Here is a 21373-nt window from a genome sequence, read left to right on the forward strand (position 1 = left end):
TTTAAAGAAATTCCCTCGAGGGGGTCCTGAGATATTGCTTTTACAAGAGTGAGACAGACGTACGTTCAGACAGACAGACTTTAGAAACTTTCTCTCAATTCCTTAAGCAACTTTTATTATGTAATCTTAATAAAAATATCCTCACTAAGTTGCCACCAATGTGTCAATTTTAAATGGGGTAAGGCAATACTGTGATATTGCATTCCCCTGACACAAACTTTACAAAGTGTACATAAACATGAAGGAAACGTTGATGACTGTCTGTGGAATTTCCCTCTGATATCCATATTTAACGTACAGAGCAACACTGACTGCACACACACACACACACACACACACACACACACACACACACACACACACACACACACACACACACACACACACACACACACTCTGTCCTTGTCTGTCAGTGTGTCTGTTAGTGATGAATAGCTCATTGATGTAGTTTGAGACTATGACAAATAGGACATTGATCATCTGGTCTGAAACACAGGCACTCGACACACCAGCGGCCGCAGTCACTTCTGATAAAGCCATGTGGTCATAGAGACAATTAAAGCAGACGGACACTTGAAAAGGACAAAAGGGACGAGGGGGGCAACAACAGCACTGTTATCTGGCCATCATCACTGAGGAAAAAAGAAGATATATGGCGACACGTACTTGACAGAAGGTCAAAAAACGGGAAGATCCTTTTATGGCAGCTCATTAGGTTCATTACCTCATTCTTGAAGTTTTGATTCTGTGCATATGCTAAGTCCCAGTGTATGCTAAATGAAAATATGTTTCGAAAAAAGATAATATAAAAATATAATCACAAATCTGTCCAGTCAACAAGCTAATATCAAACCAATTATATAAACCTTGGTGGTTGCAGCCATGTTAATGCAAATAAATCACGTTACGGAGAGCTTGATCGTCAGACGCAAGAGATCAACTGCCTGGTTTCAAGCAGAATCTGGAAATAAAGTTAGATTGAAAAGAAAGACATGGAGACTCAGAGGATGGCAGCTGGACGCCTTCTTTGAAGCACTTGAAAAACACATGAGAACAGAGGATGAGAAGAGCTCTGCAGACAGTATTCATTTGAGGTACATAAGAGAGGAAAGAAGGAAAAAGATATTTAGAAAGTATACTTTTTTGAGGACCTAACATCGTTGCTTATTACAACTGTACTGAATACATACAGTTATAGCACCACTTTCTAGGAATTAACAAAATCCCACACTCATAGTGACTCTCACGCACTTTTGAGAGAAAAAAAGAAAGGAGACAAGGAGGAGAGATGATGGTGACAGAGCAGACCTATAAAAGAGAGTGCAGAGAAGAGATTGGAGAGGTGATAGCAAATAACAAACCTCTCAAAAGAGAAGGGAAGCATGACCTTGTTTTCCTTAAGTGGCTTGAAAGCTGAGAGATGAGAGCGACACAGTCCATCTGTGTATGCTCAGATGCAGATAAAAAAGACAGGAACAGAGACAGAGACATGCACAAGGAGCGGTGATTTTGTCCTCTTACAATCTGTGATTAGAGAAATAGAGAGAAGGTAAAAGAGGGAATTAGAAGAAAATAGAGAAGAAGTAAGAGATGGTAAATTGTTATGATGTCTTCCAGTCAGCTTTTACGAACACACCACAATACTGAGTGCTGTTGTTAAGGTCTTTAATGGCATCCACCTAAACACAGATAGTGGCAAAATTTCAGTTTTACTATTACTGGATCTCATTGCGGCATTCAACACGGTTGACCACAACATACAGTATGGGTGCGTTCCATTTGTACTCCATTTGGAATTTCCAAGGCTCCATTTTGGGGCTTCTTCGGTTTAACATCTATTTGCTTTCACTGGCTCAGATTATGGAAAACAACAAAAAAGTTACCATCATTTTGCAGACGACACACACATTTATATTACCAGGGGACGTTGTTTTGGGACTGAGTAAGCGCATTGAACAAATCAATGAAGAACTCAATTAAAGACTTGTCCATGCATTTATCTTTAGTAGACTCAACTACTTTAACGGTGAAGCTCCCTAAAAAATGGATTTTAAATAATTATTAATTTCCCACACTGCTCTGTAGCTTTTATTCTTGTATTTTATAGCTGTCACACACTATTTGAGCTTGTTTTTCTTTTCTCTTCAATGACGGATGTTTATAATTGTATGCAAATGTCCTTTTGTGGCATATCTTTTGCGCTTTGTCTCGATGGTGCACTTTGAATTGCCTTGTTGCTGAAATGTGCTAAATGTGCTAAATATGTTAACTTACCTTGCCTTGATGAGTGAGAAATGAGCAAAAGAGTGAGAAGAGGAAGAGAAAGTGTGTCATTACAGAAGAGATGAGAGAGTGATATTTTAAAGGCAGAGACTGCATACGTAGGAGATTAAATGATGTTCTATAGATAGCCCATTCAAGTGTTTGGACTAATGTTGGTGCTTGTTAAGACATAAACAAACCGCAGGCCAATGAAACAGAAATTAGTGATTAAGTGTTTAATTGCTGTTTTGTGATGATAAGACAATCCCAGCAGGTTAAATTGTTTTGCAGTGAAACCACAGAAATGAAAACATTTAGCATATTTGTAGCAACACTAGCGGTGTGGTTCTATGTACTGTAAAATCTGTCTTTCAGTAAGTTGGTCGGCAACCAATTTTGGTCCAGACGGAAGACTAGGGACACGTGATGAAGACAGAAGAGCAATATGGTTGACAGAACAAGATAGTGGCAGACAGATGCAGGTATAGTCGGAGAAGGGAGAAAAGAAAGAGTAACAACACTCTCTGGGTGTTTAATAGCTGTGGACCACTCTGAGGAGCCCTTTCCATAGTTTTTTCTATACCTTTCTCTACTCACTCTCTTGCTCTTTCTTCAAGCAACCATCTGTTGTTCTGAAAGAAAGAGCAAGAGAGGGGTAACTGAAACAGCTCTCTTGGGCTAAAGAAATATGTACCTGCAAACTGCAACCATAGGAAGACTCCTTTAATGCATCAGCTGGTTGACATTAACCTTTTAGTTTTCTAACTATGTCTGTCAGGCTATACTATGAGATTCGTTTTCTCATGACCTTCTGACAAATTGTTCTGAAAATGGTGCAAAAAGAATAGATTAAAAGATGTATATGGAGGCAGATTGACAGACAAACAAGATTTTAGGAGGGTTGAGATAAAGAATATTATGTGTGCATGATGCGGCGCAAACAGCCATCTCTCAGTGTGGGACTAATAGGTTCCATATCCTGGTGTGAAGAGTGATGCCGGTCTCCATCTGTACGACCACCTGCTGCTCAGCTAATGTCACACAGAGGTGTGAACAGCCTGACCTTGGCACCATGTGTGTGTGGCAAGATGAAAAACACGCACTCCTATAATTCATGCATCCTCATATATAAATCACGTAAAACCATATTTATATATAAATAAATAAAAAAGCTAGAGAAAGCACAGAATTTTCCCTGATTAGTGCAATTGAATTCATGGCCAAATAATCTGAGTGTGTGTGCAGCGTGCTTCCTGTCTGTGTGAATGTTTTGCAGTAGCTGTGCTTGGGTGTGTGCGCTTATGTCAGCAGGTCTGGGTGGGGTTTCCTCCGGAGCACTTCTGTGCACTTTAACCCACCACACACTAAACTGAACTAACTGACTGTGATGGAAAATTAACTAAATGAAAGATACAGAGAGAAAAAAACTGAGAGGAAGAGAGCGACCTTGGGTTCAATGACTGCAGGTTTGGTGTTGTAATCGTAGCTGAGAAGGAAAAGTCTGGTGGAAAGTTGTTTTTACACAGAACCAATTACGCAAAAATGTAGGGATGGTGTTTCATAGGTGTGATTGGCAAAAAAGCAGGAAAATATACGCCGCACCCATGACGCTGCGACAGCATTTTTATTTATGCCGTTTGTATGCTGTTACTGTCATTCTCTACAGTATGTACGTAGGCCTATGTAGTATGTATGTTGTCACTGTCTGTCTGTTCGATTGTCTGTGTTTCTCTCTGTTGTACATATTGTCTGTCTGGTTCTCCATCTTTTCATCCGTTTTAATTCTGCAATTGAAATGTTTTAATGGCTGTCTGTGACTATACTTAAGGGTTTTTCCTTGCTCAGAATTTGTCTTTGCAGGAACACACAAAGCAGGGGGGGAGGGGATCTGGGGTTTTGAGGGTAAAATACTTCAATTCCTGCATTCTGATACATTTTTAGGCACCAATTTATGATCAAAATGTCAATATTTATTGCAAGGAAATCATAAAATTATGGTGGCAGGTAACAATTCAAAATACAAAATATAATGGAATATTATTATATTCAGTAGTCCAGTAAGGGGGCTTTTCACATCCGGGACATGGGAAAAAATTAGGATTGACTTAGGCTACTTAATCAGTGATGTTGAATATAGCCTACAATGTAACGGACCACCACAGTTCATACATACATGTGAACCGCGGATTAATTGCAGAGTTTAACCTACATAGTGTAAAACTACTACGTGAATGGGGCACAGCAGAAAGACAGATCAGAACAACGCTGCTTGTTCAGGGTTTTCATGTGCACTCCCATAGGCCTAGCTACACTTCGCATCCGGCGTTAAAACCAGCTGTACCGAATAAGACTACTATTTAACGCGATAACGAGACATTTTTAACCGGTAATGAAACTGTTTCAATTTAATACTGATGCCGTCAGATGGCCGCGTGGACAGACAGCAGTCGGAGTTCCGGCAGAGCTCTGCGCCCGTCAGCAGCGGCTTCTCACTGTGCAGCCGGTCCCCCAGACAGGATGATCACCGGAAGGGTCCAGCCTGAACCCTGCAAACAGAGATCCCGTTTGAAGGTGACATGCTTGATTTTGACTGAATGTCCCAATTTAAGTAACCTCTGAGTGGGTCGTAGTAAATTAAGTACCCTAAGTTTAAGATTAGGTGTTGGTCATTCTCAACACCTTTCTACAACCCCCACACGTATCAACTCTGGACTCTGTGCTGCTGCCAGCCTGTGTAGCTAACGTACGTTACTCACCATCGATCGGCTAACGTTAGCTGTCAACCTCCCGACCGCTAGCTAGTGATCTAGCAAGGATTAGCCCTTCAGACCACAGTGGACTTCAGTGAACTCTCCATCCAAACTCCCGAATGGACTTTTGTCTGCCACAACTGCCGGACTCTTTCAAATACATGTACTCCCCGTCTCCGCCGATCACTTGGTAGCGTTGGTCAGCTGTCAGCTTACGCCAGCTAGCTTCTGTTAGCTCCACCGACTGACGGCTCGCCCAGCACATCTGTTCACTGTAGAGCTCTTTTAGCCATGTTTCCCGGCTCAACACTAAGTTAGTGTGGGCCACTACCTCTCTGCACTGCCAAAAATGGTGCTCCTAAAATATTCCTCACTGCAACTTCTCAATGTCATCTGCTACGTTGCTTCAGCTTGCATTGGCAACATAAAATAAAAATTGTCGTTGTCGGCTTGAGCTAAGAAGTTAGTTCGCCCCCGCACGTCCAAAATTCTTATTCAGATAACCTTCCGCAACGATTGCAGGCTCTTTGGTGGAGCTCTGCTTTGAATGAAGTTACATCGTAACAAATTAATGGACCTGAATCAGAGGCACAAAAAACGTTGATAGCAGTGACCGGTCATTATGTTTACCAATACCCCTGACCCGTGCCTTGCGACCACCCCCCCCCCAAAAAAATGGATTTGCATGATTTACGAGAGCTTCATTTTCAGGTCGGAAAAGCCGGATTTCCGGATTTATCCGGAAGAATCACACCCCAGGTGTTTATTAACCTCCCACAGGAGTTGAGTTTATACTGGAGTTTTCTGCACAAGATTGATGAACTGAGCAAGTCACAAATGCCATCGATACCATCCTCTAGTTACTCCCAGGGTAACATCCTGCACAATGAGAAATTACACACTAATTAAAATCTTTAGATTTACTGAAGAGGGGATACTGAAAGAAATAATAACACCAGACAGTGTTTCCTTGTTGAGTTGCCGTGGAAGGATGGTAACAAAAAGACTCACATCAACTTCAGAAAAAAAAAAAAAAGTTTGCGGCTCTTCACGGCCGATTTTATGTGCAGGACTATTTCCAAACATTTATGTTTTTCTTGCTAGCAAACAAAGTGATTTTTTTGGACAAAATAGAGTAGATATGTCATAAGCGAAATACTATGTTGAGCCCCAGTGTATGACTCTATTTTGTTTTAAGGCTGAACAGATAAAGGCTTTCTGCTCATTCAGGGTCAGGTTTCAGGGACACATTCATTTAATGTCCAGATGACCACAGTTAATACAAACACACAGTTGCAAGCATTCCCTCTGCAAAAGCCTCTATGAAAAAGCTCCATGGTTGTTGCTCTGTAGGTTTTAACTCCCTTTGGAGTGAAGCAAAAACTGTGGAGACGTTGCCTCTGGGGATCGATGAAGTTTCACATTATTATTGTAATGTTATACAAGAAATAGGGCTCAGTGTGAGTCCTCAGGATGACTTGTCCCACCCATTTATAAATCTTGGCTTTGGGCCAGTGGATTATAATCCTCTTCTCAAGGGACAAAAATGTTCAGAGTCATTATTCTTGCGACTCAAAATGGATATGTGGGATGTATGCTGATCCAAGTGCAACTGTGTGTGGTGTGGAAATGGCTTAAGTGTTCTGCAGAAGGCAAATAAGGAGAAAGAAAACATTTCTAAACAAAGAGAGCATTACATATTCAAGGTGGCAGTCACAAAGATAAAGCACAGTACTGCAGGCAGTGTAACAGTTAACATGATTACACAATACAGAACACCCACAATCTATGGCAACATGTATATATATTCAATTGTGATCTGCTGTAGAGTGTATAGACTGAAAACAGGCTCCCCTCAGTGTGTGTCATTTTTTATCTTTGCAACATTAACATGCTAAACTAATACAACAGTGGCTGCCTAACATATCTTTATTCCATGTGCAAAGTTAATGTTTCAAAGATTTCAGCTACCTAAAGACTAAGTTTCACAGTTGCAGACTGGTATTAAAGTAGCATTTTCGTTAATGTAGTTTAGATATAATCTAAGCAGACCCACTTCTAAGCGTTTTAGGCAGAGGAGTACAATAAATCCAGGTTAATACATCATAAATCTATGGTAATACAAGAGAGATAAAGTGAGAAGAAGATAAAACCCGAGAGGAAATGAAAATACTTCACAGAAAGTCTGCAAAGTACGAGGGAGGAGAGAGTTGGAGACAAAAAATATAACAATATATAAAATGAGATGTAGGGAAAGAAGGAAAAGGGAGGCGGCAGAGGAGGAGAAAGTAATTAAGTAGCTGGAGGGAGAAGAGAAGGAACGAGGAAAAGATCCTCTCATCGCTCTGTTGCGCTTTGATGGAGCAAGGCAGATCCCGTGAAGCAGAGAATGTTTCAAAGAAAAGTGAAAATGATATGGGAAATTACACACACACACACACACACACACACACACACACACACACACACACACACACACACACACACACACACACACAGAGTGAAGGTGCAAAAGAGACACTCAGGAGTCACTCATTTATAGCCATATTTGTACTCAAGCAAATGGAACACACAAGAGTTTACAATCAGTCAAAAAACAGACACATGCACGCTCAGTTACATAAACAAACATTTCTCTCTCTCTCTCTCTCTCTCTCTCTCTCTCTCTGTCTTACACACTCCCTCTATTCCTTTCGTCTTAACTACAACAACTGTCCTGTGTCCCGTGTAAAGGCTCCTTATCTCTCGTACAAACAGAACAGACAGATAGGAAAAGAAAAGATGAATCTGGATGGGAAGACACTGAGCTAGTGCTGTGGGCAGTTTGGGAGGACAGAGAGAAAGAGAAGAAAAGGAAGAGAGAGAGCTTGCAAGGAGAGGATTAGGAGAGATATAATGGGCTATAATCCTTTTCTATTGAGAGACGGCTCCAAGAATTGCTGATGGGGTGTCAGTTTGAAAGAGCTCTTTGTCCAAGATATAAGTCTGCTTTTAGACGGCTTCTACCTTTAGCTCAATGTCTGAGGAAAAATATAATATCTAATATTTATCAGTAAATGTGGCTTTATGAGCAATTGTTTGAACTCTAAATGACAGACAACACTGATGTAGCATTTACATTTCGATGACTTCCCTTTAAGTCTAAGCAAATCCTATTTGATGAATAAGATTTGATTACTCATTTCTAAGCAACTCCATATCTGATATCTCATCCCAAGACCACTGGAAATCATAGCTGTTTGGATTTGTAGATGCCTAAGAAAGGAAATTCCTCAATTTGCCTATTTAAGTACTGTAAATCAAAGAGTACTGTAGTGTGATTACTGCTCCCAGGTAGTAAGGACGAAAGTGATATAATGTTGGGGGATATTTCACCAGTACATGAGAAAGATAGATACATTTTGGTTTTGAGTTTCTATACAGACAATATGGCTCCAGCAGCTAGCAACATTTTAAAGAAAATGAATTTAAATTGAATGTAATATGATGATTTGCAAGTACACAGTCACATATTATGCACATATACACATTCGTTTTACATTTTGCAGTCCTGGTAACTTTTGAAAATTGATCAAAGGTCAGAAACAATAAAGGGATGCCGGTTCTTTTCAAAAATCTATCAGTACATTTACACACTTAGATGGAGGGGATGTAGCTCAGTGTAGCTTCGCATGTATGAGGTCCTGGGTTCAATCCCTAGCATCTCCAACTTTATTGATAATGTAAAGCTCCTTTAGCATGTCTTGGCAGAGGAACATAGTAATTGGGTTAAAGATGCACAATAAGATATGAGGATGTGGTTCAGTGGTAACATGCAAGAGGTCCTGGGTTCAGTATACACAGATGTTGACTGTAGCAACGCTTTGAACCTCCTGGAGGAGCACCCTGTCTGCGGAGCCCAAATGTGTTTGTGTTGGTGCGTGGATGAGAAAATAATGTTTACCTCAAGGCTCAGAGCTAAAGTAGAGAAGCAATAAAGGAGGTTACTGATGTGAGATGGATGGAGGACAGATCAGTGACGATAATACACAACCTCCAAAGGCAATAAAAAAAAAAAAAAATACATTCTGTGGTGTTTGAATAGAAGAACGGCTGTCACTTAAAACCTGGATTTTGGGATTAAATATACGTGGATGGAATGACTGTGTTGTCACTTTGAGAAGCATTTGAAAACTAGGTATTTGAATGAAATAAAAGCTTTGACAAAGCTGAGAAATGGTATGAAGAAGACTAAAACAGTTTGAATGAATATCTGTCAAAATAGGATAGCTGTTTGAAAGGGATTTACAGGGAGTTTTTAGAAGCATGCTTCACAATGTCATAATACTGCGACAAAAGGGTGAAAAACACACAAATACACAAGCGCACTTATTCACATACAGATTTGAATGCAATATATGTAAAAAGGCGATTTTTGTGGTTGAGCTGCAAACAGGCAGGTGTCCAAAAAAGGCTCATCTGGCCAATCGTTGCAAAAGTGTGTATGACTGTCTGATTGATTGTTTTGGAAAATGAAGTATGAAAAGTATAAATAAATTAGATGTTTTTTTGCTTACCGTTTGCCCGTTTTTTTTTATAACTTTCAGTCCTGCTAATTCTTGCAGAGGCTAAATCATAGTTGCTAAATTGTGCACAGGTCAGGATGCCAAGTTATCAGCAGCATGAAGGGGATGTAGCTCAGTGGTAGAGCGCATGCTTCGCATGTATGATGTCCTGGGTTCAATCCCCAGCATCTCCAGCTGATTAAGTAGTTATATAATAGTTCTCCTCCTATACTTCAGATATGAAAAATGCACTAGTCAACAAAACTGCATTATGGTTTGTTAGGTATGGAGATTTTTCAAAGAATGTCTCAGTGGAAAATTTCTGATGGTGGAACAACTTCCTACAAGTTAAATCATTCATATGCAAACTCCCACTGTGATTCAGCACTTATAGACTAGATCTGCTGTCTTCAACAAGGCTACATTCATTCAGAACAGCTTCACAGCTGACTATATGCAGTTAATTAGTCAATTTACAGCACAGGGGATGTAGCTCAGTGGTAGAGCGCATGCTTCGCATGTATGAGGTCCTGGGTTCAATCCCCAGCATCTCCATTTTAGTTAAAAAAAAAAAAACCATCCAAAGATCAGCACTGAGAGCTGATAGGATAACTCAATTTCACTGGAATTGTCATGTGACATATAAAATTGATTTGACTGATTGACCAAGCTGAATAGAAGACAAAGTTTAAAGATGCAGTACAGTCAAAGCTGAGGTAGTACTGTTGGATATGACAGTACAGGCAGGCAAATGCAGAAATTATTACTGTAACTTTGCATGAAGATGCTCTGGAGCTGGACTTGCATTAAGAATGTAATAAGACAAGACCACTGTTAACTCTAAGACTTGTTGCTTCTTTAAAAGCCTTCTAATCTGAATATCGGATCATTGGTTAACATGATATGGAAAGCAGACAGCTTGAGGGTGAGGTGGAGTAAAGTGGATTGGTGGTATCTGACCAGCTTTCTCTGTATATTGTTATGTTGTTTGGGTTTAAGCAGGCTCTGAGAGACAGAGAGATAGAGAGAGATGCGTTGAGGAGAGGCCAAGGTGTTCATGGGAGACAGTCAGACAGTAGTAATCTATCTCCGTGGCTTCTCCAGACGTTGTCTGTGCACGTGTGTGTCTGCGCACACATGCATGGCTGTCTGTCACAGTGGGTGTCCTCTAGTGCTGACGATGACTTTGCGAAAAATAACTCCTCTTACTGCCAAAACGCATGCTTCTTTTTAGAACTCGTGATTCTGTCTCGAGAATAAATATAAGCTTTGTCTGGTGTGTGTTTGCATGAATGTGTGTATAATGTGCCAAATTAAGATCATGGAGGAGACACACACACACACACACACACACACACACACACAAAAATGCAGTCTGGCAAGTAAAAAGATATTTGGGTTTCAGCCTGATGCCAGCACCACAGTCAGTCTCAGGTGATGTCACCGAATCTCCTTGGCCTCAATCAGGCAATGAGCCAGAGGACATCCACCCACCTACTGATACTGTTATCAACACCTGTCTGTCACTGTTCCTGTCTGATCTTCTTTTCTATCAGTCTGATCTTCTCTTTAGTTTTGTATTCTACCCTTTATCAGCATTTCTCTCTCGCTCTGCTCCAACACAATGCTTATCTCTGTGAAAAGACAGTTCCCTGGCCCCTCTCTCTTCGGCCTCTCCTCCTTCACCTCTCCTTCTATCTCTCGTCATTAAAGGACAAATCCGGCGCAAAATGAACCTAGGGGTTAATAACACATGTGTACCGAGTCGACCGTTCTCTGGGATTTGTTTTCCAGTTTTACTAGTCGAACGACAAACGCCGTGCAACCAGTAACCAGTAACATAACTCAAGCACGGCGTTCGGTGTTCGACTGGTCGTGACTGCTTTCCCAAGATGGCGCCCGCAAGTATACATGAACGGTACTGTCTTTCTAAACTATCTTTTTGATAAACTATCTGTACACTTACAACGTTCTCAATGCTTCAGTTTACATGTAGGGACCCTCATTATGCTACCGTGGAAGTGTGGTGCTATTTTGAGCCTTGTTAGTGGTACAGAAATAGCGATTTCTTTTTACTTTACCCTCTGCCCCGACGACTATAGCGTTATGAGCTAATTAGCGGTTTGCTATGGAGCTCGTCACATTCGATTAGCATGAAAACAAATCCCAGAGAACGGTCGACTCGGTACACATGTTTTATTAACCCCTAGGTTCATTTTGCGCCGGATTTGTCCTTTAAGGACTGACCATTTTAGAAAATGATGGCTGTAAAGCCAACAGCTGTGAAACCACTTATTAATTACATCAGCAGAAGGGTCAACAGAGACTAAATACAGTGTGCCAAACATGAAAAAAAGTGACTCCCCCTCTGGGACAATCAGTAACAACCTTGGTGTGGCCGATCATCCTAGCATCCCCTTTTGGCCAGCCAGTGTTATTTTTAAAATGCATAATTTCCTCTACTTCTAACAAACTCTGACCCCAATTTCATCTTGGAGGATAATAAAAGAAAGACCCTTGTGCACTGTTTCGTGTGGAAGAGCCACATCCCTGGGGAATGCCCAATGAAAAAAAACTAACACTTATAGACCATACGTTTTGTCTGCAACAGTTATTATCTGTCTGACTTTTATGATGCAGTGTCCTGTGTGTCTACTATGTGGCAAACAATACAGTTATAACTACTAGTTTTTGCGAGATAAACAGACAGGAAATGCAGGGAGAGAGACATGCAACAGCTCTGAGAATAGACACTACTCTTGGGAAACGGTAATAGTTCATGTTTGATTATATGCTATAGAACATTTTTACTTATTTGTTGATATTTAATACGGTGAATAAAGCTTATGATTATTACATCATCAATGTTTAAGCCTAAAGAATCAAACTCGCAACTTTGTCCTCAGAAAACAGTGCCTCTGCAAAAGATTGTTGCACAACTTACAGATTTCATTTGTTTCATTTGTAGCTAAGGGAAAACAATCCAATTACATTTTCCTCCTATGAATATAAACAATGGAAATGAATAGTTTTTGTCGCTGTCTATCCCTAAGGAACCAGTGCATCCAGTGTGGGAGAACTTGTTGAATATGTTTCAGTCAACAACTTTTGGGAAACCAAAAACCACTGGTACCATAATCATCCCTATGTCTGTCTCACTCTGCTCCTCTCACTCTGTGTTCCTTCTCTCTTGCTCCGTGACCCATTTCTCTATCTTCTCCCTGGTGCTCAACTGTACAATTACAGAACAGGGCCGGGGATTCAAGGATACACTGGATGAGGTTCAACAAAAACAGGATGCTCTTAAGGCGTTGGCCCTCAGACAACCACACGCATGTTTGTACTTTTAATAATTGTGAGGACCCTCGCTGAAATCAAGCATTTCCTCACCCCTAACCTTAACCATCACAACTGCATGCTTAACCTCAACCCTTATCCTGGTTCTTACCTTAACCCAACCCAAGTCTTAACCCTAAAAAAGCACTTGAGGAACACTCAAAATGTCCACACTTTCAAATGATGTCCTCAATTTAAAGGTGTTGAACTCAATCTGGTCCTCACAAAGACTTACAAGTGCATACACACACAGCAGACCTCAAAGTTGTGCTGCCAGTCACTATCAAATATGCGGCATCTCAGCCAGCCACACACGCAGTTTGAGCACAACGGAATAATGAGACATTTGCATCTGTCCTCTTACTGATGTTTCTATCAAACAGCTGCACTGTACTGTACTATACTGTACTGTACTGTACTGTACACACACACACACACACACACACACACACACACACACACACACACACACACACACACACACACACTCACTCACTCACCCACAGAGTCAAACATTAAGTTATGGTTTTGGCTCCAAGTCTCACTCTGGTATAAAAACAAAAATGGATACTCCACCCACTTCCTATAATATACTACTGCACTCCATGGATATTGACTGACACACACACACACACACACACACACACACACACACACACACACACACACACACACACACACACACACACACACACACACACACACACAGTTTAAATAAATAGTCTGGTGTCAAGTGAGACATATATTTGCTGCAATTTCTCTCACAGCATTCCTACTCTGCATCATACACACACAGAGACTATTAAGATTCCACAACACGCCCAGATTCCAGAGTATTCCCAGAATAAACGTGGCTTCCTTCATTTTTGCGTATTAGATTTGGCAGATTAGTTACACATCTCTTTTCAAAACCAAAAATTACAAAGTGCTTTATAAATTGAGAGAATAAACAATGGGCAATTCAGTCCTTCAATTTGCTTGTTAGATCCCATGGCTGAATAGCAAAGTTCTGCTACAAGGCCCCCCCATCGAGTTATCATTTAAATAATAATAATAAATGACAATGTCATTTCTGAGCACCTCTGCAGTTTGTGTGTAACCCTTGTGGGATACACCGCAACTGCAGGTATCTGAACTATTTTTTAACACATTAAACACCCTTTTAGACTTTCACCAGGGGTGTTGGTAACAGTGACAAAACTACTTTTAAAGCCAATTTCATGAGCTTTACGAGCATCCTGTAAGTCTGAGTTGAATTCACACGGACTAGACAGCTAAAGTTCTTATCTTTGATTTAAGCCTGCTTCAGTTTTCAGCCAGATGAACTCTTGAGGTCAGTGAAGCTCTTGGATGTTCTCACAGAACTTTGGTGGTGGTTTTACTGAGTAATGTCACAGACTGAAATACCAGGCAGAGTACATTTAGGATTGGTTTTCATACCAAAAGACTGAATGGTCCTATATTTAAGGAGGTATCTAAAGGCCTGCTTGTTTTGTTATAATGTATATATTACTAAGCCAATTGATATCACAGCAAACGAAAAAAGAAAAAAAAGGAGTCATCAACTGTGTAATGCTGTTATGTTGTTTGTCATGTTTCCAAGTATTTGAGTTAAAACATGTTGTTTTTAAGAGAATACTGATGGTGACAGAAAACACAGGTAGATGAAAATTCAAACTGACTGTTTGTTTGTGAAACTGATTCATTAGAGACGATCTTGAGCCACCTACATGCTTGTGCGACCAATCACAATGCGTTTGAAGATGTCATGGGAGCAGCCATCATGTTTTCTCCACTTTGGAAAGAACCATTTCCAATAAAGCAGCTTTATGTGGGACATCAGTGGTCTAGTAGCACCGCTGGTGTTGACATAATGAAGAGAGTGTTGGCTGTAGTATCAGACAGCTGAAGACTATCGTGTTTCACTCAGTGCTGTAAACACTTCTAGACACTGTGGAGGAACGCAGTGATCTCGTCCCAGTGGCATCACAGCAGCTAAAAGGGTGTAGGCTTCACTATCATCAAACTGTGGTAACTAAATTCCAAACATTTTCTTTTTTTAATAGACACTGGAGAGTAAGAGGAATTAGCATCACTCATATTAATCGATGAATGCAATAAATACAAAGGAATTTGTACTAGAGGAGCTGCTGCAGGGACACTAGTCTAGTCTTGTTACTAAAATGAAGACTCCTTGTAACCTACCATTACATAGCATGACCTCACTATGGACATGAGTTATGAGCAGTTTAACAAAAGTTATTTTTCCATATATCTGAAAATATGAACATGATTTTGTGACAGATTATTTTCTTATTCCTGTAATTATCTGGTAAAGCAACATCAAACTGGACACTATCTGCTTTTAAGACAACTAGGTCCTCCACACCCTTGTGGTCATTTCTTATCCATTTATTTATCCACTTAATTTAGTTCACTTGAGAATAAAGAACAATATTTACATCTCAGCTTGCTTATCAACGATACCACTACAAAGCTCAGGACTATTTTTATTCAACAATATTTCATTATGATAAGAAAATTACCAGTTGCATCTGCTGTAAGGAACATCATTTTTCGGCATAGTCGCCATTACTCAACCAAGCAAAGGTCAGCAACAGCAAGCAAACTTCTGCAGTAACGTTAGCTCGTTGGTGCCTCGCATGCAGACTTTATATCGCATGATAGCTCAACTTGAGCTTCCACTTCCCACTTTCAACTTAGGTCAAATGGGCAGAATAGGTGACGTTTACACCGAGGTGGCATGTTATGAGCAGGTTTTGGGGCAATACTGCAGGGGCTATCGGCGCAATAGTAGGAACACTAATGGTTTTGGTATTCGCAGCTTGAGGCCCAAGGCCATTTACACTAACTGGCCCAAAGATAGCCCTAGCTCACAATGGCGCGATAGTGGGAAAGTGGTTACTGTGGTCTTTGACAGCTCCACGGTTTTATTAATGTGTGCAATTCACATATGGCACCCCCATTTGAAAGCAGATTTATTTTGCCAACTAGCTCTGTTTTTGAAAGGCTGCTCCAAAACAAGATTGACTCCAGGGGTAACCAATGCTGGTTTAATGGGGAGAACTGGGGCAAATGTATAACATTTCACTTTAGATATGATGTAAAAATAACCAAGAGTGGGTGATGACAACAAACTAGGCGGGATTACATAACTGACATAATTGTGTCAGGTGAGTTAAAACTCACATCATCATCAGTATCCTGTTTCCAGCACCTCAAACACTTCTGAGAAAACTAAGTTGCAGTCAGTCATACAGACAACTGTTTATCACCATGAAATGAATATTTCAGATGGTGCAGAAATATTTTCACAAGAAAGACTTCACTGCCTGTCTTTACCACACCCTGTCTCTTACACTTGCTCTCATTTTCTCTCTCCTCCCTCCTTGCTGTATGTTTTTCTCTCACTTTCTATTTCTCTCTGTCTCCCCTTCATTTCTATCCAGTCCTCAGTGCACTCTCTACTTATTCAGACCACACAACTTAAACCTTCATGTAATTACAAAGAATGACATATCATTATGAAATTAGTCTTCCTGAGAGGATTGGAAAATGTTTGGTTGGTAGCCAAGTTCTATAAATTGGGATATGCATCTCGAGTGTTGACTGTAGATATGTAACAAACAGTGTAGCGTAATAAATGGGTCAATGCTACAAAACTCTGAAGATGATTAAGAAAGTGCAGGGGAAAAGTATGTAGAAAGTGAGGGGGAGTAAAGAAAGTAGATAGCAGACCTCCTTCAAGTTGTTCCACTGTGTGTGTGTGTGTGTGTGTGTGTGTGTGTGTGTGTGTGTGTGTGTGTGTGTGTGTGTGTCTGCATGTACCTTCAGCCTCTGTGTGTGTGGCTTCTGGTGAGTGGTTTTCCTGTCCCCAGTCTGCCGCACTATAGATCTGCACCACCAGGAGACGCTTCAGTGACACCAGGTCAGCATCTTTGAGCCCCGTCTCCAACTGGCGAACGATTCCCCGTCCTGGCTGGCTGGTCACCACAGTAACCTGTGGATAAAGCAAGAGTAAAAATGGAAAAATTCCTCAGCAAACCGAATAAAAAGGACTCAAAGGACATCGACTCAAATAAGAAACATTTAACAGTGACAACCCTCAACATTTCATTTAGATGGCTTCTATTCCCACTAGATTGAAGAGGAGAAAAAAAACACAACTAGGGGTATCCGACACTGTTGCTCCTTCCTCACAACAGTGGAAAAACCTCAATCAGTTTTAATTTGACTATTATTGGGACCACATAGCTGTTCCTCCCCACAACTCTTTACCAAAAGCTCACTTCTGAATTGTAACAGCTGGCTGCGTTATGAAACGTCAAGTTTGTGCTTCAAGTTGTCATATCTTCAGAAGAACAGGCCACAACATCACCACAGCAAAGCATTCCTTGGGTCTGACTGTTGTGTTTCTGTTGTACTTAAAGGACATGACATACAGTAAATTACGTTAAGTTACTAAATTAAAAAACATGATGACAGAACCGCTGTCCCAGGAAAGCAGACTCCCACCCTAACTGAAAAGTGGCATATGGTATAAAGACACAACTCTAACTTACACGTACTGTGAAACGATGTTTTCACGAGAGAAAAAAGCACAGCTTTAACTGCCATCTTGCCCTATGATCTGTAATTTATTTGCCTGTTTCCTGTAACTGAGCTATCATTATCTCACACGTCATGGCATAAGGAATGAACAAAACGACTGGTTATGCATGGGAAAATGTCTGTCACTAATCAATTATTTTTGATCATTAAGATTTATGAAGTCTTCACTATGTCTGATGATGGAAAGAGATTAAATTAGTTTTCTGTGGCATGTATATGCCTAATGGGGGGAACACAGATAAACTAATGTTAGACTAATGTTGAGCACCCGACTGAATCCCATTAACAGTTACAGTAAATGATGATTACTATGGGATTGTTGATGGGTTCTGCTCTCTGCTGTTTGGCCAAAAGTAGAATCTGCTGCTGAAGCATCACAGAGGATGGCACACACACACACACACACACACACACACACACACACACACACACACACACACACACACACACACACACACACACACACACACACACACAGAGGGCCATGTCTCTGCTTAGTGTCTCTCTGTCTCCTAATGGTGCTATTCATATCTGCTGCTGTCGGAAACACTGGGTCTTAGTGTAATCATCTGGTCCAGAGTTTTCTTATAATGCTGGTTGGATTTGAGAAATCCTCGTCAACAACCCAGAGGTTTGTATCCAGAGGATATGTTGTTTAAATTTATCAAGAAAGACAGTGACTGGCTCATCTCTCAGTTGATTCCCCATATATCCAACAATTAACTTTAACAGTTTTCAGTAATATTACTATTCCCCTAAACTCTCATTCGCTGCAATCTAAAATGTTGTATTTGCATCTCAAGGTTTGAGCCTGGAACATGTACGGAATATTGGCTTTGCATAACATAACACAAATAGGAATTCATAGTTCTAGTAAATGTGCTGCATCCAAGTGATATCTATGACTTTATATGGATGTCAACAATTCCATCCATTTTAATCATTAAAAGTAAGTGGAAACAAATTAAACAAATTAAAACCATTTTAATTTATTTCTGTACAAAAATGGGTGCATCTCACAAAGGAAAGCGGTTTAAAGCTTTAGTACGTAACGTTTTTTTATAATAATGAACGTCCTTTACATTAAGACTATCAGCTCCACACCACTCTCTCTGTATTTCTCAGTTTGGCTGTGTTCAGAAGATTGTGTCGTACGGTGACTTTCGCGTGCAGAAACTCTAGTGAAGATCATGACCTCTTCTCTCATGTTTTTTTAATCCTCCGTGTCCTCCTTGGCTACTAGCAACTGTGTGGGGGAGGGGTGGGGGCTGAGCGCAATCACGGAAGGCTGCATCATGTGGACGCGCCGACAGTTTTGTTGTCATTACTTAGAATTCCTCATGGGGGAGACAGAAACTACACATTATAGCTTTAAATACTTTGTGCACTCACAGGATTTGCCACTTAAATATGATAGCTGATCGGAGCGGATATTCTAGCAGGAAGGCACTCACAACTATTGAAGCTTTACTGATGTTATTTTTTACAACTCACTCACAGATGGCTCCGCAGCAGATAAATAGAGCCCATTTTCTGCATTTAAAAATGAACATGAGCTAATTTTAAGTGGACTATCTGGTATATATTTTAGCCACTAAAGTGGACATGAAGTACAAAGCTTGAATATCAAAAGGGGTCTATTCATTCTGAGCTACTCTGCAGCTGAAGAGACGCTCCTTCATAATGGATCTAGAGAGACAGAAGCAGAAAAACATTTAGTAGAAATGACTTGTTATACAATAACCTGGCACAAAACATTTGTTTTGTCCGAAACGCTGCTATTTTTCTGGAGCAGCAGTGGGTAAAAAGTGGGGATGTAGCTCAGTGGTAGAGTGCATGCTTCGCATGTATGAGGTCCTGGGTTCAATCCCCAGCATCTCCATGTCCTTCCTTTATAAGGAAGAGGCTGACCACTGGAATGATGATTGTTAAAGCCATATTTTCATGTAAAGCTTCGTCACATCACCTGAAGACTACTACGTACACTTACACTACACTAAGATGGCTACATTTGATAACACCTCTTTCTTTCTCTGCTCGACCCTCCATCCCCTATTTCACACATGAAAATTGAGCTTTTCATGAGTGCTACAGTGGATCAACTAAAAATGCTGGCCTTGCATTTTGGTGTGGATGGGGGAAACAGGTGAAGATGTAAGCCTGTTAAGTCATGGTCCAAAGCTTTGTGTTACTAAAGTTAAGAAAACTACTTGTTGTCACTTGTAATACTCTCTGTGATTGTTCATTTTTAATGTCAACATAGCCTATGAAGCAGAACAGCCATTGTCATGCTCGCCCATTTGTCTGAGAAGAGAACAAAGGATTCAGAAGTTGATCACTGGGAGTGATCATCGTTAAAGCTCAGCATCACTTAAAAATGTGAAGCTTCGTCACATTAACATAAATTGAACCCTGCACTAATGACACTATTCTAAGTCAGATCAATTTCATACACATGCTAATTTTTAAAACTGGCTTACTGTGGCCCCAACTTCTGTCAGAAACATTGAGGTTTGTGGCAAAGCAATGTGGGGATGTAGCTCAGTGGTAGAGCGCGTGCTTCGCATGTATGAGGTCCTGGGTTCAATCCCCAGCATCTCCAACTTTTACTTACAGAAGATGGGTTGAGTGATGCTCTCAGATGGATTACTACACTATACAAAGATGCTAGTCCTAAAAAAACTGTGCTATGAAATAAACAGACCTTACGAGTCACACTGAGTGGATGACATTTGCTGTATTCAAAAATAAAAATACACCGATTTAGTTTGGAGTATTATGCCTATCTGTGATAGTCTAACTTTTGAACCTGAGATCTTTTAAAAAGCGTATCAGAATGATGCCTCAGGGTGACAGCAGCTTAATGACCAATACCAAGGCCTTTTTTTGTGTGTTTACGTGTGATTTGTAAAAAATAAATGTTTTTCTTGTTGAGCTGGTTGTGCAAAAAGAAGGTCTTTCTATGCTCACCTCCACAGATATGTTGTTGCTGGCCTGCTTGTCAGTACTGATATGTCTGATGTACTGTTTAAACTGCTGCAGACTGTCCAGCACTGCCTGACGCAGCAGCTCGCCTCCTCTGGCTGCTCCTCTGATACAACCTTCACCTGGAATAGTCCTCAGCTCCTCGACACAGGAACGCAGCCTGGCCAGGTTACCACGAACCTGCTGAAAATACAGAGGGACAGAAGAAAAGGGAATAAAAGTGAGATAATGTGGGTGACAGAACGCAAAGAAGGGAAGAGGGGGGTGAGAGAGGAGGACCTAGAACAACACGTTGCCTTCATCTAACTTACCACAAATGGCAGTAGACATTCCTGCTGCCTGCTGATGACGTACAGACTGAGCAGTGGTATCCTACAGGGTCCGTCCAGACTACAGGCCAGGGACAGGAAGTTCTCCAGAGCATCACAGAGCACTGTACAGGTCTCTGACCACCACGGTGGCAGTGCCTCCACGATCAGGACCCTGGCTGGTTGCCGCGGGAACGAGGAGGACCAGTAAACTGAGTTGCCAGAGTTGGAGGAAGCCGTTGGCCTCTTTCTGTTGTCCATGGACATCTAAAAGACACAAACACAGAATACTACAGTGTTCATTAACAAAGAAAATGGGAATCTTCTGATGGAACATTTCATCCCAATGAAAAAAAATGTATATTCTGAATTTGAGGTTACCTTTCACATGGCATGTTTCGTGCTGTACTTGACATAAAGTCCTAATATTGTATGTAAAACAGCAGCACCCCTCTCACCCCTTCAAATACATGCGCAAATATCTAAAAACCTGAGTAAGCAAGCAAATCTATCAAATCTAGGAGACCAGGTAATTACCAAAATGACCAAAAAACAT

At 40.7% G+C, this 21373-nt stretch overlaps 1 protein-coding gene and 4 non-coding genes across 5 annotated transcripts in view; 4 read left to right on the forward strand and 1 right to left on the reverse strand.

Moving 5' to 3' along the window:
- The window catches only part of m1ap (meiosis 1 associated protein), a 33250-nt gene extending 12166 nt beyond the window's left edge, over positions 1 to 21084 (reverse strand). The window contains exons 1-3 of the mRNA XM_078276168.1: positions 20821 to 21084; positions 20495 to 20692; positions 16742 to 16913 (exon numbers count right to left, since the gene is read on the reverse strand). Of these exons, the coding sequence (XP_078132294.1) occupies positions 16742 to 16913; positions 20495 to 20692; positions 20821 to 21084 (634 nt within the window). The remainder of the gene's footprint in view (positions 1 to 16741; positions 16914 to 20494; positions 20693 to 20820) is intronic.
- Positions 9679 to 9750, forward strand: trnaa-cgc (transfer RNA alanine (anticodon CGC)). Its single transcript has one exon. It is a non-coding gene; the product is annotated as a tRNA-Ala (tRNA).
- Positions 10040 to 10111, forward strand: trnaa-cgc (transfer RNA alanine (anticodon CGC)). The gene has a single exon. It is a non-coding gene; the product is annotated as a tRNA-Ala (tRNA).
- trnaa-cgc (transfer RNA alanine (anticodon CGC)) lies at positions 19335 to 19406 on the forward strand. The gene has a single exon. It is a non-coding gene; the product is annotated as a tRNA-Ala (tRNA).
- Positions 20055 to 20126, forward strand: trnaa-cgc (transfer RNA alanine (anticodon CGC)). Its single transcript has one exon. It is a non-coding gene; the product is annotated as a tRNA-Ala (tRNA).
- Positions 21085 to 21373: the final 289 nt, after the last annotated feature.

Source organism: Sander vitreus, chromosome 19 (assembly GCF_031162955.1).
Source record: "Sander vitreus isolate 19-12246 chromosome 19, sanVit1, whole genome shotgun sequence".
Taxonomy (NCBI): domain Eukaryota; kingdom Metazoa; phylum Chordata; class Actinopteri; order Perciformes; family Percidae; genus Sander; species Sander vitreus.